This window comes from Colobus angolensis, unplaced genomic scaffold, assembly GCF_000951035.1.
Source record: "Colobus angolensis palliatus isolate OR3802 unplaced genomic scaffold, Cang.pa_1.0 Scaffold160, whole genome shotgun sequence".
Taxonomy (NCBI): Eukaryota; Metazoa; Chordata; class Mammalia; order Primates; family Cercopithecidae; genus Colobus; species Colobus angolensis.
This window is the reverse complement of record NW_012114711.1, coordinates 3561833-3580442: the sequence shown is the minus strand read 5'-3', so window position 1 is coordinate 3580442 and position 18610 is coordinate 3561833. Positions and strand designations below refer to the sequence as shown.

Sequence of the window (18610 nt, the reverse complement as noted above, 5' to 3'; positions counted from 1 at the left end):
AAATATCTCAGTAACTCAGAAATGTTCACTTCAGACAAATCAGGATGCTTCACACTTACTCATTTTGAGAATGTAAAATGATTGTTTATAGAGTAAATGTAAAAAACACAAAGAAAGAAATACAATAGAAATCCATTCACTGACTACCCATTTTACAAAATAGGAATATCATCATCACCTTTTTGTCTGGTGCTGATCTGAACCCCCACTTCCATTTTCCAATTTTCACTTCCATTGCAGGTAACTACTGTCAGGAATATTGTTTTTATCATTCTCTTATTTTTCATTATAATTTTACCATAAAATTATATCAATCAAAATTGTAGTCAATTTCACGTATTTCTTTCTTTCTTTTTTTTTTTTTTGAGGCGGAATCTCGCTCAGTCGCCCAGGCTGGAGTGCAGTGGCACGATCTCCGCTCACTGCAAGCTCCGCCTCCCGGTTTCGCGCCATTCTCCTGCCTCAGCCTCCCGATTAGCTGGGACTACAGGTGCCCGCCACCACGCCCGGCTAAGTTTTTGTATTTTTTAGTAGAAACGGGGTTTCACTGTGTTAGCCAGGATGGTCTCAATCTCCTGACCTCGTGATCTGCCTGCCTCGTTTACATATTTCAAACTTTCTCCAAGATTTACTTTTATTGCTCGACATATTCTTGATGTTTTTTTCACTATTGTGTAGTATTTTTGATATGAATAGAGCATAATGCATTGATCTATTCTACTTTGAGTGGCCTGTTGTATTTTTTTCCAGCATATTTTTAAATCTAAACAATGTGACCACAAATCTTCCTGGTATATATGGACAAGAGGCACATGCACATGAGCGAGGGAATGGAGTTATTGGGTCATAAGTAAGAGCATCTTCAACTAAGGAAGGGATTACAAAATGTTTTCCAAAGATCAAGCAGTAAACTGGACTGTCATCGGTAGTGGATAAGTATTCTGTTAGCTGTATATTGCAACCTAAAATTTTTATTCTCGGATTTTCTGATATTTCCCAATTGGGTAGAATCAAGTGCTTTTATCTCTAGGGTTACAATAGGTCTATTTCTGGTAACTAATGATGTTCAACACATTTTCACATCTTTATTGGCCTTCCAGTCTGAGGTTCAAGTTTATATATGTTGCCACTTTGTCATTTTTATTTTTTCTAAAGATTTCTAAAATTTTTTATGAATACATACTATGTTTAGTTATATGCATTGTCAATAATTTTTTGAGTTGTGGCTTATTTTTGTTTTTACTTTCTTCCTAGAGTCTTTCGATAAAAGAAGGATCTAAAATAAAATGTAGGAGAACAAATTCTTAATGATTTCCTTCGTGAGGCTTTAACATGACTAAAGAAATCATCCCACTCTGGGCATGGTGGCTCATGCCTGTAAATCTCAGCAGTTTGGGACACTGAGACAGGAAGATTGCTTGAGGCTAGGAGGTCAAGACCACCCTGGGCAACATAGTGAGATCCCATCTCTACAAAAAAAAATAAAAATAAAAATTGGCCAGGCATGGTAGCACTCGCCTGTAGTCCTAGTTACTCAGAAGACTGAGATGGGAGGATCACTTGAACCTAGGAGTTCAAGCCATGAAGCCATGACTACACCACTGCACTCCAGCCTGACCTGGAGAGAGTGAGTTCCTGTCAAAAACAAACAAGCCAGAAAGAAAAGAAAGAAAGAAAAAAAAAATCTTTCTCTGTATTTACGACCCTGGTGATAAATATATTGTTTGAATTGTCTAACTTTTTAAAACGTTTTTTCTTTTCATTGTTCAGGCTTTTATCCACTCTGAATGATTTTTTATATGATACAAGGTAGAAGTCCATATAAATGTTTCTCTGTGTGAATTATCAATTGTTCCACAATGTTTAGTTCAAAGTAAAGAGAGCAGGAGAGAGAGAGGGAGAGAGACAGACAGAGAAATCCATGCTAACATGCTAACTCCCTCAACTGTTTCTACATATGTGAGGGTTTCTTTCTGGGTTTACTATGCTATTCTGATTTGTCTAACCCTGCACAAAGCCATCATTGCTTAATTCCTAAAGTGTTACGCTGAATCTTGATTTCTGAAAAGAGGAAGTCCTTATGACTTGTTATTTTTTAAGAATTTCTACCAAATTTTGCCCTTTGCTCCTCAAATATATTTTTGAATCAGCTGGTCACATTCCGCAAACAGAGAAATAAAAACCAAACTATAGGTGTTCTGATTTCAATTTTTCTATATATCAACACATCAAGAATGAGCATTTTAACTGTATTGGTTCTTCCAATAAATAGAAATAGCTTACTTATTTTCTATTTATCTAGATCTTTTTAATGTTTTTTAATAAATATGGATACTTTCACTACAAAAATTACATACCACTTTATTGAATTTATTTTCTGCTTTTATTCTATTTTCTCCCTTCACTATAGTTTATTCTGTTGCCTTAAATTAGTTAATTCATTTTTATCCTAAAATTATGTTACCTAATATGCTAAGATCATTAATTTTCATACTTAATATTTTTCCAATATAAGTGTTTAAAATGATAAAGATCCCTCTAAATAATGCTTTTACTGCATCAAACATGTTTTCTTATGTAGCATTTTCACTGTCATCACTTCAAAATATATTCTATTTTCCTTACCATTTGGTACTTGACCTAAGACTCACTTAGGAATATATTTATTAGTTTTCAAAGATATAAGTTTTTTAAGTTTTCTGTTTATTATTGATTTCTAACTTAATTGCATTTTGATGTTTTCCTCATAGACCAAATATATCATCAAATATAACCTTTTACCTTATGTGTATGAAAAATCTCATTACAATATCCTATATGTTTCCATTAGATGGAGCTTGTGATTGTACTTTTAAATCTTCTGTGTGCTTACTGATGTTTTGCTCTGCTTAAGTTAGCAAATAATGAAAAAGATATGTTAATATCTCATTATTATGGTGAATTTGTCTATTTTTCTTTGTAGTTCTATTTTTGCTTCATGCATTTTAATATTATATATGTCTAGTAAATTAATTTCCATGAAGGCTTTTACAAATAAAGTGTGTTATGACTGATAATAATATGGTCATACCTACCTTCATTTGGAAAGCATTTATCTGGAATATCTTTTCCATCTTTTCATTTCAACAATTATGTATCCTTATGGTTTAGATAGATATGTTGTAAAAAGTTTATAGCTTTTTTTTAACTCAAAGCATTTATTCTATTTACTTTTATCTTTGATTTGTGATATATTTGAATTTATTTCTATCTCTTTTTCTTTCCACTTGTCTCACATTTTTTCTTTCCTTTATTTTTTCTTCCCCCGCCCCTGTCAACCACATAATGTGATAATACCTTTTTCCTGTAATTTTAGGGTAAATACTTTATAAGTTTTAAGATGCACGCCTTATTTCTGAGTCTAAATTTGACCTATATTCCTTCCTCTAGAATTATATAAGGACTTTAGGACAATTTAAATACAATGCCCTCCCTGAATTTTTGGGTTAAAGATTCTTCATCATTTGTTTTTCTGAAGTTTGTGGGCATTCTGAACCCCCAGAATCAAATGTTCATATTTTGCAAGTCCTAGAACTTTCTCTGAAATACTTTCATGTCTAGGACTCTAAAAGAAGAACTTCCTAATAGAAGCTGGCTGACAGTTTTAAACTTAACAATTTATCCTATAAAAGCTTTGGCTAAAATTGTGTAATGGTGGATATCTTAAGAATAGTGGGAAAACATGATCAAATATAAAAGGTAGTCATGGATATCCCATGAACATAGGGCAAAGAAGCTATCAATAAAGTACACTACTTCAGGGGACAATTACTGATAAATACACCTCTAATAGCAAAGTGTCTTGCAGTTTTACATAATTTTTATTTATGGTTAACATTAACAATAGTTGGTTCTCCTTTCCTAATGAGCATCATATTATTGATGTTAGGTGGGATTATGCAACTTGCTTTGCCCCACCTAACAAAACATGAGTAGGAGTTTGCCTGTGTAACTTCTTGTCAGAAGCATTGAAGAGCCTGTATACAATTTTTCATGTTCCTGACCCAGACTCTTTGATCAAAATGGCATATTTCACAAGAGGCAACCACAGAATGATGATGTCTCCATTAGCTGAGATCAGCGAGAAGGCTGTAGGAAAAACAGTTGTCCTGAAGAGTTGCCAGGCCCACAGCAAATTGCTTTATCAAGGAATAACTTCGTGTTTACATAGAGGTTTTGGGATTATCTATTACTGCATGGAATTTAGCCAAGTTTAGCTAATAATATGTTTAATTCTCATCATATAAGGCAAAGCAGGCATTGTATTTTTCCATGTTAGATGTAAGATTACTGAAACTGAGTCAAATTATGTTGTTTTCTAAGGTCATTCAATTTTAAGTGTCAAAACCTGGAGGAAATTTTTCCTTATAAATAAAACACAAGACATATATAAGTTGATTTAATTAATAATTGCTTTATTTCATTGGAACCCAATATAACTCCTATTTAACACTTCACTAGAATATTTGTAAAACGAAATTCCCATTATAGCACTTACTTGGAACTACAAATTCTATTTCTTCTGACATAGCGATTCCCAGTTTATTTGAAGCAAAGCAGCGGTATTTCCCTTGAAAGTGAGATATGTGCCCCTCATTTGGGATCCTGAATGTTCCTGAATTATTAGATGTAATTATCCGATGGTCAGTGAAATAAAAAGGGTTGCCATCCTTAGTCCACGTAAATCTAAAAAATAAAACTAAACTTAATAATCCTGAAAAAAATAACACATTTTTAGACTACTTATTAACAACTGCATAAAAATGACAAAACCAAGACATTTTATGATAAAAAGTATGTACTTAATAGAATATAACAGGATATAAATAAGGGTCTCAGAAGAATCTGAGAAATATTACTGTCCATAAAAAAGCTTGACAAATGAGAAGATTAAAATTGAAATTAGCTTTTGCTTTTTAAAATTAAAATTATTTCTTTATTTTTTCATTAGAAAGATGACATAAGATTATTATTAATATTCTGGAGACTACAAGACACATATATAATTTCTGCTCATGTATGTGTGTGTGTAAGGAACTCACTCAAAATCCCAAAACACACAAGCCCGTTATTATTACATTTGATAATATTTCCTATTAGTATTTTTAGAATTTTGTCACATATTCTAACCACACTGAATATACAATTTCAACTGGATTTTTACATTATTATAATGATACTAAAGACAATTTTTATAGCTACATTATCTTCTGTCATATGGTTACTATTTTAATTACTTTTAACCATTTCAATGTCTTTCCTTTTATGAACAATATTGTAAGAAAAAACTCTATATATTTATTCTTTGGTACTTGTCCAAATATTTCAAAATGTCAATTCCTTAGAAATGAGATTAAGAAAGCAATAATTAAAAACTTTTTTATAGTATTTGATAAATGTTGCAAAATTATATTCTAGAAAAAAATGTACGCAGCTAAATTCCCACCTCAGCATGCTAGAGTGTCAGTTCTGTGAACAACGACATTAAAAGTCTTTTTAAATCTTTATCAGTCTGATAGACAAATAATGACTTCCCAATTAGATTGTGCTCAGCATTGTATATTGGAATTACCCATGTAAATTTGGGTATATTTCAGGGCACCATATTCTTCCACTAATCTATGTGATTATTCTTCCAACAGGAATAACAAACCTTCACGGACATGTATTCTCATTAGGAGTAGGCCTACCCAGCTACCCTCTTGACTTATCTTACGTCTCTCTGTGTGTTTCATATTTCATTGTTGGCAAGTGTATGGTATTACTTTTTGACATAATAATTCAGCTAATTAATATTAATATACGATGATATTGATCAATATATTCATGCTGATTGAATAAATTATCCTTCATTCCATTGTAATTCTATCTATACTTACATATATTGATTGAATATATTCCATTTGGTTAAACATAGAAATAATTATAATTTAGCATGTTAATGGGTCACTAATGATTATTAAATATCAAATTATCAGGCAATAATAATAGTCATGATACAATTGAAAATCATCAGTTTTCATCAAACATGTATATTCTTAATGAATATAAGATAATCATGCAGATTAATAGAAGTATGAAGCTTTGCTTTCCATTTTAAAATCATGTAGAATTTTAATATTGGAAATTCTCCCTTCTCACTTCCAATACATGTACATTTTTTTCTCCCTCTCCAAAAATAGGAGGTATTTCGAAAAAACTCATCAGTGATTATGGTCACCTAGAATAACAATTATTTAATTATAAAAGAAAATAATACTAGATAGTAGTATATAATGCAAATAGTACTCTGCCACTTGAGATGACAATATTTCAATGACAGCTTAAAAAAAAATCAAGTAACAACCTATCCACAGAATAAGATGTTTAAATTTAAAGACATACAATTATGAATATGTGTAGAATGATGTTTACAAACTTTGACTTAATAAATGCTACATTTTGCTAAGTAGAATGAAGGATCTTCTAGTTTTTAGCTACCTTATTTATTTGTAGACTAAGGGACTGTTGAGTATTTTTGCTGTACCAAAGACTACTCTAAGTATTTTAATAACAGCCCTTAGTTTATGGTCAAAATAAATTCAACTGGCAGAAGAACATATGTAAAATAACCAAATTTGATATCTGTTTGCATGGATATTGTTTTATTGTTAAACGCTTAGCTTTAATCATATGTAGATTCATAGTCCAACAAGCTTATGATGGTAAGAGTATAGAACAGCATAAAGAACAGTGCACATTTAAAGAATCACTTAGTTTGAAAGAATACTCACGTTGGTTCTGGATTTCCTTTAGCCTCACATTCAATTTGAAAATACTCATCAAAAGGAAAGGCAACTTGGACTTTCGACTGTTTTGTGATTGTTGGAACCTGTTGAACTAAATATTAAAATATGTACTTTAAAAATGCACTATTCAAACACTAGGCAAGGTTAATTTATAACGAAAACAATTTAAACCTCTTTTGTATACTGATAAGTGAAAGGATGGTACAAAAGTGAAAATCCGAATAAATCTCACTCTCTCTTTGCAACGTGTACTTACTTCTAAGGAATACACTTCATTGCCATCATTTCATGTTTTAGTATATGTTTATTTTATTTAAACCCAGAATAATGTAACAATTTTTAAAGCAGAAGAAAACTTGCTATGCCATCACAACTTTAAAATATATATTATTAAAATTATTGGCATTCAATCTATGTTAGCATGCATATGCATTTTTACTTGGTTCAGTCACTTTGAAAGTTCTGTTTGTAGTCTTCCATGCTTCTATAAACACATTAGAACTAATGTACTGTTTTTACATCATTTCTTCCCATTGATATGCTATATTTTTTAATAATTCTAATACTGGTTATTAGATTATTATCCATTTTTTTTCTTTCCTGGTAAAGTATTTCAATAGGCATTTTGAGTAAATAGATTTTTCCTTTATTGAATTACTGATTTATGATAAATTTCCAGGCATGGACACAAATGGTAATTACTCTGGGTAAATTGTAAATATCATTTCACCACAGAATATATAGACAAATAACAAAAGTAGAGTGGTTCTCTATATTTTTCCCACCAGTGAATGCCAGCATTTCAAAATAATAGTTTAGCATTTATTACAAAGGAAAATATAAACTCCTTATTCTCTTTAATTTTCTTTTTTTGGGGGGGTTAATAAATGTTCCTTCATGGGCTTCTTCAGTGCTTGTTATTCGTCATTTATAATAAGTTTTCATTTTATAACTTTTTCTCACTTATCTATTGGGAGCTAGAGTTTTGCTCCATTTCCTTAGAAAATTTAACTTACTAATAACCATTATTATAAAATAATAACTAATGCATAATAGCATTAATAGATTCTTTATATTCAAATATCCTCTCATCTTGTGACAAACTCTGTTAGTGTTTGGTAAGTAATCTACAAGACAAACACAATTTTAAAAAGTAGGGAGCGGACCACACTTGGTGCCTCACACCTGTAATCCCAACACTTTGGGGGGTTGAGGTGGAAGGGTCGCTGAAGCCCAGGAGTTCAAGAACAACCCGGGTAACATAGGGAGACTCTCTTCCCTACAAAAATATGTAAAAATTAGCTGGATTAATGTCAAGCCCAGGAAGTGAAGCTGTTGTGAGGTGTGATCAAGACACTGCACTTGAGCCTGGGTGACAGTGAAAATCATTCATAAAAGTAAAAAAAAAAAAAAAAAGTAGGAAGTGATTTTGCCTCTCACCTAGTAGAGCAACGAGATTACATTTCTGAGAATTGCAACTATAAAATACATTTACTAATGCTGGAAATACAACTTGAATTAAGCTTTGAAATAAAACATAGAGCATGATGTGTGTAAAGATCTACTGCTGATGAGCACTCAATATTTTTCGAAAGGAGACATCCATTTTTAGTATAGTTCTTAGAATCTCTGATAAAAGGACAGGGTTGATTCATAAGGAAATGCAAACTGTTCAGCAGCAGTGACCTGACTTTGGCAAATAAAGTATGAGAAAAGCAATTTGGAGACAGGCACAGAGCCTAACATAAATAAGTACTATTCCACAGTAGAGTTGCAAATGAGCCCCTACCACCTGTGACATTGGACCAGGCCCTGAACCACTCTCTGTTTTCTCATTTGTAATATTAAGGATGTAGCCTAGATAAATTGCTCTCAAATGTATTGGTCTCAGGACCCTTTTGCAGTCTTACAAATTACAAGACATCTCAAAGAGCATTTGTTCATGTGGGGTATAGTTAACAATATTTACTATGATAGAAATAAAAACCGAAAAAGTCTTTCAAAATGTTTACTTACGAATTTATTTAAAATAATTCTATGTTAAAATAAATCACGTATTTTACGAAAACCTTTAAATGTTGTGAGAAGAATGGCATTATTTTACATGATTGCAAATCTCTGTAATTTCTTTTTTCTTAATTCTTTCAGTCAGGGTCTCGCTCCCTCACCCAGGCTGGAGTGCAGGGGAAGGATCATTACTCACTGCAGCCTAGAAATCCCAAGCTCAAGTAATCCTCCCACCTCAGCCTTTCGAGTAGCTAGAACTACAGGCGATCTCTGTAATTTCTTGAGAAAGCAGATGGATTCTTATATCTGCCTCTGCATTCCATCTGTTGCAATAGGGTTGATTTGCTCAAAGATATAAAGAAAATTCAGCCTTACACAGATAATGTAGTTAAAAAATGACGGGAAATTTTATAGTCTTTTCTGATGATTGTAGATATTCTTTTTAGACAGAACACCAAAACTCAACAAGTGGTAGTTTTTTACACATTCATTGCAATGTGGAATCTAAACCCTATCAATCAACTTTTCATATTCTGTAACATTAAAGCATTTTACTTTTTTAAATCTACAAATGATTTTGTAACATCATGCAGCTTTCATTTGGAAAAAATACCCTTTCACTGAGTTTTGTGTCTTCCAAATATTGATGCATTTAATTACAGAATATCAAAAATTGATGCTTATTAGAATTGCCACTGATCTAATCAACAGTATCAAATGTCGGGAAGCTCTCAAGCTTACAGTAAACAATACGTGTCCTCCACAGTTCTAATGTTTTCTTGAACACTCACTGATAAGTCATTTTATCAGTGACTTATATATGGTCAGTCATTTACCTTGAAGTGAATGGGCTCACTTGGTTCACTTTCAGGAAAATATCTGACCTATATCTATCTGAGAAACCATAATTTGTCAGTCATAACTTTAAAGTGAAGATGATGTCCAGCTAGAGACTCAAGCAATCATGCAATCAAGAAATGGACACTTTGATACATAACATAATTATTTTATACCTACTTCCCAGTTCACTAGAATGTTAGAAAGTATGTATTCCAAGGTAGTTAATTAATAACATTAATAATTTGTAAGTGCTTCAACAATTATAATCTTAGGCAAAACTGTTTTTGTTTTGCTTTGTTTTGAGAGTTTTTTTACTGTAAGTATATGGACATTAAGTATCATCTGACTACTAGTAAAGTTTGATGCCAATGCCTGGCTGGAATGTAGTGGTATGATCATGGCTCACTGCAGCTTCAACCTTCTGGGCTCAAGTGATCCTCCTGCCTCAGCCTCCCAAGTAGCTAAGACTACACGTGTGAGCCACCACACCCAGTTATTTATATATACATACACACACACACATATATAATATATACACAAATTTATAATATGTATAAATATATAATAAATATATATATTATATATAAATATAATATATAAATATATAAATATTATAAATATATATATTTAGAGATGAGGTCTCATTACATTTGCCAGGTCAGTCTTGAACTCTGACCTCAAGCCTCCCAAAGCCCTGTAATTACAGGCATGAGCCACCATGCCCAGCCACCACTGCTTTTGTATCATCAGAGCGAAGGACAATACATTGAAAATGAAAAAATGGCATCTTAGATTTATTACAAAAACAGATTGATCTCAGAGACCATCTGGATGTATCTCTGGGGCCCCAGTAATTCTGCAAACCACATTTTGAGCAGTGACAGCCAGAGTAGAATAAAAACTAAATGCCTTTTCAAATTCTAAATTTTTTTTTATTAATTCTACTTGTTTTAATTTTTACTCTTGCCTAATAAATCTGATAAGTGAGTTTTACCAGCTTATGGATATTAGTTCAAGTTCAGTGTTTATCTACTGGATATTCATAAACCAACATGCAAAATATCTGTATTTTCATTCACATTTACTTTGTTTCTGATTACTACTATTTCTGTGTAGAGCAAGACTTGAGCTTATTGCAAATTCATACTATTTAAATTTTATTGCACTTATAAATGGTGAGGGATGATACACAATGGCCACAGTCCCTTAGATATCAGCTAATAACTTGTGAACAACATGTTTATTAGAACATTATTCTTTCCTAAATTTGCTAAAGTTGTAAAAGCTCAGCAACAACTAATTATTTGGGGATTGGAGCTAATAACCTTTGGGTGTTTATAAGAATATGTATTCTACATTATAAATCCTTTCCTCTATAATTAAGCCAATTATAGAGACGCTAGACTCCTTGACATTCAAATTGGATACCTGCCTTAGTTGCATTTACTTTTGAGTGCTCTAGAGCCCTGAAATAAATGAATAATATTCAGATGTTCTGAAAACATGACATTAATATTTTATAACAGTTGTTGTCTAAGGACATTATAGCATGAAAATGCATAAGTAACTGAGACAACCAGAATAAAAATGTGGGCCAGGAATTAATACAAAATTTCATATCCTTCACCACTGACAAAGTAAGAAATGATGAAGAATAAATTTGTATGCCAGAGATTATGGTCAAGAATCTGAATCAGGAATCTCAGTGGCATCTTTGTTGCTATCAGGAAGACAATGTGAAATTACTAACCTTTTTCCACAGGATTACCAAGAAGCTTGCTCTTAACCTGCTACTGCTTACTCAAACCAAAAGAATTCGCTAAAGATGAAGGTACTTTAGTCTCCTGACCAGGATTTCTACAAAAAGGCTGGTCAGTGATGAAATCTAATATATTCAGGAGGCTGAAAGATTTCAGCCAAATGTAAAGCAAACTTTAAGTCTATATATTTGTAGGTCAGATAAGTGGAATTTCTTAAGAAATGGAAATGTCAAAACAGAGCTTACTTATCTGTTAAAAATAATAGAGAAGGGGTTTCTACCTGGGGGGATGGAACTACAATTGCAGTGCTTTCCGAAGTATATACTATAAAATAGCTGTATCAAGTAATTTAAGGTGGCCTTTAGAATAGTTTTTAAATACATTATATTATGTATAGTCAGAGAGTTGTTTCCTTTTCTATTCACATTCAGCCTGAGTACTTCAAAAGCAACATTTTAGTTAAATCTCAACACTTTTCTAACATTTATTAAATTTTATGAGCTCAAGGCTATTTCTCTAGAATTTGGAAGATTCACAAATATCACCTATAATACTAAGATTCTAATAAACAACACATACCTCTAATATAATAACTCTCCAAAATATATACAAAAGAGACAATAGAGATTATTCCTGAACTATATGGATAAAAATGTATTAATAACCTCTCATGCGTCTTTTAGATCCCATACGCCTGTAGTATAAGAAAAACTTGCGATAGACTTGATATACTATTACATAGGTTCTGTTTGCAGATTTTTTTTAGCTTTTTTTTTGTGTGTGTGACAAAGTCTCACTGTATTGTCCAGGCTGGCGTCCAATATCTATTCACTGGTGTGATCATTGCACTCTATAGTCTTGAACTCCTGGGCTCAGGCAATCCTCTTGCCTCAGACTCCTAAATAGCTGGGACTACAGGCATGTATCACCATGTCCTGCTGATGCTGATGTATTTCTTTTTAACTATTAATTACCATGACTTGTTCAAACTGATTTATAATGGTTAAAAATCTGCATCCATTTTACCAACATGTGTTAGAATATATATTTATATATTTCCATCAAACTACTGTCCAACCTCTTAATATGAATGCACACTATATAATGCTATAGATTTTGAGAGCTGATATAATCTTATACTTTTACTTGTAAAACGGCTTATTATTTTGCTAATTCATTGTTTTCATTCTTAAATATAATCATTTTGAAAAAGAATACAAAGTTTATCCAATTCCTTTTTGACATAATTGGTTGAATGTCAGTAATTTCTGGATCTTGATTAAGTAACCTAAGTATATAAAAGTGAAATTGTTGGTAATATTGCAGATAATCCTAGACACATGGAAAAATGCTAACTTATCTATAGGTTATTATTCTCGTTATGTTCTAAGTTTGCATAAGGAACTAAAAGCCTGGGTTGCAAAATAATTACAGCAGTCGTGTATCGGCCACCCACAAAACAAAAAAGGTAAATATGAATTCTCCTGACAGATTGCTAAAGAATATATAGAAATATGGAGAAAAGTCACATCCTCAATCCATAAGTATTCTACTTAAAAATCAAAATGCAAATATGAAATTCCATTAATAGGCACTGAATGCTATAACTTTACCTGAGGGTGGTATTTCAGTTGTTGTTGAGAATTTTAACAGGAAGAAAATTAGAGATATGATTAATCCTCTTCCATTTAAAAGTGGCTCCATTGCTCTTCAGGAAGGAGATAACCCAGAAAGAATGAAAATCTTAATGTCTCCTCTTACTTTTGGTTTCAAGCTGAGACTTTAGTTAACCTGGAAACTAAAAAAACAAACAGAATAACATGTTAGTTCATAAACTCTAAAATTTCAACATAACAAATTAAATACATTTGCTTTTTTTTTTGGTTTGGCAGTATATTTCCTCTTTATGAAATTGTTCTCTCTTAACTCCACATGAATGAAATTAGCTTTTCCCCTTTCTATGTAAAATAAAGGACTGTGAATATACACTCTATTGTAAACCACAAACTATTCCAATAAATCACATCTCTAAGTCAGAGGAAGTTTTACTTGGAAGGTATCATATTACACACATGAGTGGTTTTTCTTTTCCATTCTCAACTTTCATTTTAGATTCAGGAGGTACCTCTGCAGATTTGTTACATAGGTAAATTGAGTGCCACTGAGTCTTGGTGTATACATGATTCCATCACTCAGGTAATGAGCATAGCACCCGATAGGTAGTGTTTCAATCCTCACTCCTTCTCACCCTCCCCCATCTAGTAGTCTGCAGTGTCTATTATTTCCATCTTTATGTCCATGTGTATTCAGTGTTTAGCTTCCACTTCTAAATGAGAACATGTAGTATTTGGTTTTCTAGTCCTCTGTTAATTTGCTTAGAATAATGACCTCCAGGTGCATCCATGTTGCTGCAAGGACACAGTTTTGTTCTTTATGTGGCTGCGTAGTATTCCATGGTGTATATGACTGATGAGTGTTAATAGCCAAGAGAATAACTTCATTTAGTCAATTTTATTTAAAAGGTGGTTCTTTTTTACTCAGTTCTTTATATTAGATATCCATTCCCATTTGAGTCATGACTAAGGATCACATATACACATCATTGATTTTTCTGGTGAAATAGCTTTTCATCTTCAAAGTTTTCACACTAATAGAAGATAGATAGTTTCAGCAAGATTGAGGAAAGAAAAAATAAAGAAGAAATGAATAACCAGCCTTTTTAACTGAAATTTACAAATGTGAGTTTGGTTCCAGCAGAAGACGAAGGCATAAGTTGCTTCTCATTTAAACAGAATATTTATTCATTCCAAAGTTTACAGAAAGAGAATAAGAATTAAGGTTTCAATTTTTTCTTTTTTTTTTTCTTTTTTTTTTTTTAGTAGAGACGGGGTTTCACCGTGTTAGCCAGGATGGTCTCGACCTCCTGACCTAGTGATCCACCCATCCCGGCCTCTCAAAGTGCTGGGATTACAAGCTTGAGCCACCGCGCCCAGCAGGTTTCAATTTTTTTTTACTTTCTCTTATGATTTCATTTTTTTCTGAAACATTGTGATAACAGATGTCTAAACATTGTTTGTACATTGTCTACCATGTATTATTGAAGGTAATAATATAACAATTTGCTCCAAAATGTGATAATTAGTCTTTAAGGTATGTAATTTTCTTTTGTTTTCTAAAAATCAATTACTCTATATGTTCACTTAGAACTGGTGAAAAAGGCCGGGCGCGGTGGCTCAAGCCTGTAATCCCAGCACTTTGGGAGGCCGAGACGGGCAGATCACCAGGTCAGGAGATCGAGACCATCCTGGCTAACACGGTGAAACCCCGTCTCTACTAAAAATACAAAAAACTAGCCGGGCGAGGTGGCGGGCACCTGTAGTCCCAGCTACTTGGGAGGCTGAGGCAGGAGAATGGCGTAAACCCGGGAGTCGGAGCTTGCAGTGAGCTGAGATCTGGCCACTGCACTCCGGCCTGGGCGACAGAGGGAGACTCCGTCTCAACAAAACAAAACAAAAAAAGAACTGGTGAAAAAATTAACGAATACAGAGATACTAAAGCCATTAAACTTATATTAAATTCTAAGTATTTCGGCTTTATTATTTCACCTTAAATTGCATCTTAAGAGATTATGGACCTGTATCTTTTGAATATATGTACAGATTGGTAAAATTTAAAGTAGTAACTAATCGCTGTTCTTTTATAGTTTTAGGAATCTTATGGAACAGCAATACTGTTTATGTTGTACTTTGAGAACAAAATTATATTAATCATAAAAGAAAATACTACCCTCACCCTCCAAAAAAGTTGTGAATCTTTGTCCTGAATTAGAGTAACGGCATTACTCTACTCTGCCTGACCTCAATTGACCTGTTTGTAAAATGGGTATTGGGAAAAATGACTCTTGTATGCTTCAGAATATTTTCTAATGACAAATAACTTATGCTTGTAATTTAAGTTCTACTGGTAAATTTAACACATATTTTCAAATGTGTCACTATGTTAATTGATGCTACTTTTCTGATGAAATGAGTTATCCTAATCAACGAAATAAAACGTGGAAAATGCTTTCATTATAAAAAGCAAAATATTGCCTTAACTACAAAAAGTGAGTCCTACATATTTGTGCAAAGTTGGGAGACATTAAACCATGTAGCTATTACTAATATGAAAATGTTAAGGAAAATATCAACACCCTGCCCTTCGAATTTTCCTTTTCCTGTTTCTTTTTTTGGAAATAGTTTGGTAATAGTCATCTAAAGTCATTGTTTATTATATATCAATCTTTACTTGCAATCTAGTTATTATTTAATATTTGGTTCCATTGATATTCAGTGCTGATGGCTTTAATTAAGAGCATCTTATATATGTGTTTTGTGAGTAGCCCTTTATTTGTAAGGAACAAGACTTTCCAAAGTATTATGCTACTAGGAGATCATATTTCCAGATTAATATTTTACATCATCTCACCTCTGAAATAGGGAACAAGAATAACCAGATAGCCAAGTAAGTGAGAACACTCTCAATTTCCATTAATCTCCTGATTTAGGGCAGTAAGTTCAATGGTCTCTAATTGTTGTAGTAAAGTAGCTTACAGATACTAATTATTCAGTAATGGTGATCCAGTTTTTTGAATTTTAATAGTTTTAAGTGCATGGTCTTAACCCAAGAAATTCTCTCCCATAATGACATCATCACTTTTCAGAATATGAATAATGACTAATTCTAAATATGACCTTACCTCCTGCAGGAATTAGCTTCAATTTACCTGAAATTTGTATGTTCACAGGCTATAACATAAAAATTATTAGAAATTTAAATGTGACCCCCTTCAAGTAAGACTCCATTAGCTGATGATGAAAGCTCCAAAATAGCTTTCAGATTGAAAACAGAAAGTCAGTCTTAATTTCATTGTCAGAATTCATAAAGGGTACGTTGCTTAGGAATGCCATTTTGCAACAGTAAGATAGCAATAAAATTATATTCCCATTTATCTTTCTTGAAACAATGGCATTTAATGCCTCATGCCCGGCCTCAAATATAATAGCAATTGTTGAAACTCAGAATGGAGCTGGCACTAAGGCAAGAACTAATTTTTTTAAAGTTTTTACTTTCTATGAGTACATAGTATTTATAGGGTACATGAGATCTTTTGATACAGGCATATAATGTGGAATAATTACATCAGGGTAACTGGAGTATCCATCACCTGAAGCATTTATCCTTTCTTTGTGTTACAAACATTCCAGTTATACTCTTACTAAAATATTTTTGAAGTTAAGTCACATGAAGCTGATGTCTGATAGCTTATATTAATGATATCAACTCAGATCCACAAAGGAATCTATTAATTTTTATGAATCTAGGTAAATTGGGTTAAATATTCCTACAATCTTAGCTCTTCCTTAGGAAAAATAAATCATCCCTGCCAACCACTTTAAAGGAAAAATTTAGCTTGTGCAAAAGTTATTGTGGTTTTTGCCATCAAAAGCCACAATAACTTTTGCACCAGCCTAATAGCTCTCTCAGTGTCACATCATACTGATATAGGAGTTAAGAAGAAATTACTTAGGCAGATAGTGAGGGTACCAGAGTCCCCTAGGCAAGGTTTTCCTTTTCAATGAAAAGCAACCCCCAAATCATTTTTTAACAAAGAGCAGCCTGCAAAAGAGAACTGCAGACGTAGACCCTGGCAGTTTTGCCAATCATGTTCAAAAATGGCAGTTCTATCTTCTCTTCCCTTTGCCAGTCACATGTACAGTAAGGAGCAGACAAGATGGCACCAGTCAACTGGAAAGCCCAGTCACCTAATATGATTAGGGTACTTAGGGTAAGGTGGCCAGCCTTTTCTTCACACTATGTAAACGTCACACCTGATCGAACCCATCTATGGGCCCTACATAAATCAGACACCACCTCCTCAAGCCTGCCTATAAAATATGGTGCATCCGCAGCAGGCCAGCCTTTTCCTCTGGGAAGTCCCTCTCTCTCACTAGAGAGAGAGCTGTTTTCCTTTCTCTTTCTTTCGCCTATTAAACATCTGCCCCTAAACTCCTCATGTGTGTCCGTGTTCTACATTTTCTTGGCATGAGACAATGAACCCCAGGTATTTACCCCAGACAGTGCAGTCACTTCAATGCAATCGAACCTTCCTGACTCCCTCGGGTTCTCCAGTATGACTAGTGGGATAAGAATTAAGAATACACTGATTTCAAGACATTAGTTTAACATGGACAAGCGTGCATACCTCCTAGGGCAAGTTTCAACACAACAAAAATGAAATAAAGTTCTTTGCCTCTTCAAAACAAAACCTCTAACATATACATCATGAGTATTATAAAGTGACTACATAGATCCCTCTGATGTTTTTAAAAGTGCTCCATGGTGGCAAATCTAGAAAAAACTTGCTCCCTTAATTTAAATTAATATTCTTCCTTGAGAAATGGAAAAGGGAGATGGTTAAGTCCTCGTCCATTCTACTTGGCCTCCCAAGTAAGTGCAAAGCTACTGTGGCCTCCTGACTGGTCACATGACAAAGTGATGACTAGTGATAAGACCATGGGAAAATCAGTATAACCTGGGTTCACAGTCACCCAACCTTCTCACTCATTTGTACAAACTGGGGTGATAGTTGCTGCTGTATAGCACACTTATGAGATTTAAGTGAGGTACTGTATCATTAGCAGAGAAAAATAAATAAAATTTGCTAATACTAGTGATAGTGATGATCATTTTGTTGATAGTGGCAATGAGGATATAGTCCCGCCTGCTAATATTCTGATCCAAGGAGCATGGTTAACTTCTGTGGATTCTACTAGAGTTACAAAATCATAACAACTTACAAAATAAAGGTGTATTCTCTAAAGTATATAGCGGTGAAATTATATTGATTGATATAAAATACTCTCCCCAAAAGTGCGAGAGCGCAGTAGATTGATTGCAAAAACTTCTTTGATTCTCTTCCCCTCTTTGTGGTCACACACTCTGTAATAAGACTTTATAGCTCCTCCCAAGAAGCTATTTCCTCACTTCTTGAATCTGGCAGGCTTTTGACCCTAGATTGAGTTCTGGTCTAGGCCTCACAAAGCCTTGCACCTTTTTCCTCTTTCTGTCTCTCTGAAAACTCTGTTCAGCTATTTTATTTTATTGTATTTATTTATTTTTTTAATTCTTTTTTTT

The 18610-nt window shown here is 33.2% G+C and overlaps 1 protein-coding gene across 3 annotated transcripts in view; it reads right to left on the bottom strand.

Moving 5' to 3' along the window:
• CHL1 (cell adhesion molecule L1-like) overlaps positions 1-18610 on the bottom strand; it is a 215521-nt gene that overhangs the window by 75676 nt on the left and 121235 nt on the right. For all 3 annotated transcript variants that reach the window (XM_011937220.1, XM_011937222.1, XM_011937221.1), the window contains exons 3-5: positions 13048-13232; positions 6813-6918; positions 4538-4725 (exon numbers count right to left, since the gene is read on the bottom strand). In XM_011937220.1, coding sequence (XP_011792610.1) covers positions 4538-4725; positions 6813-6918; positions 13048-13138 — 385 coding nt within the window. In that variant the 5' untranslated portion in view covers positions 13139-13232. The remainder of the gene's footprint in view (positions 1-4537; positions 4726-6812; positions 6919-13047; positions 13233-18610) is intronic.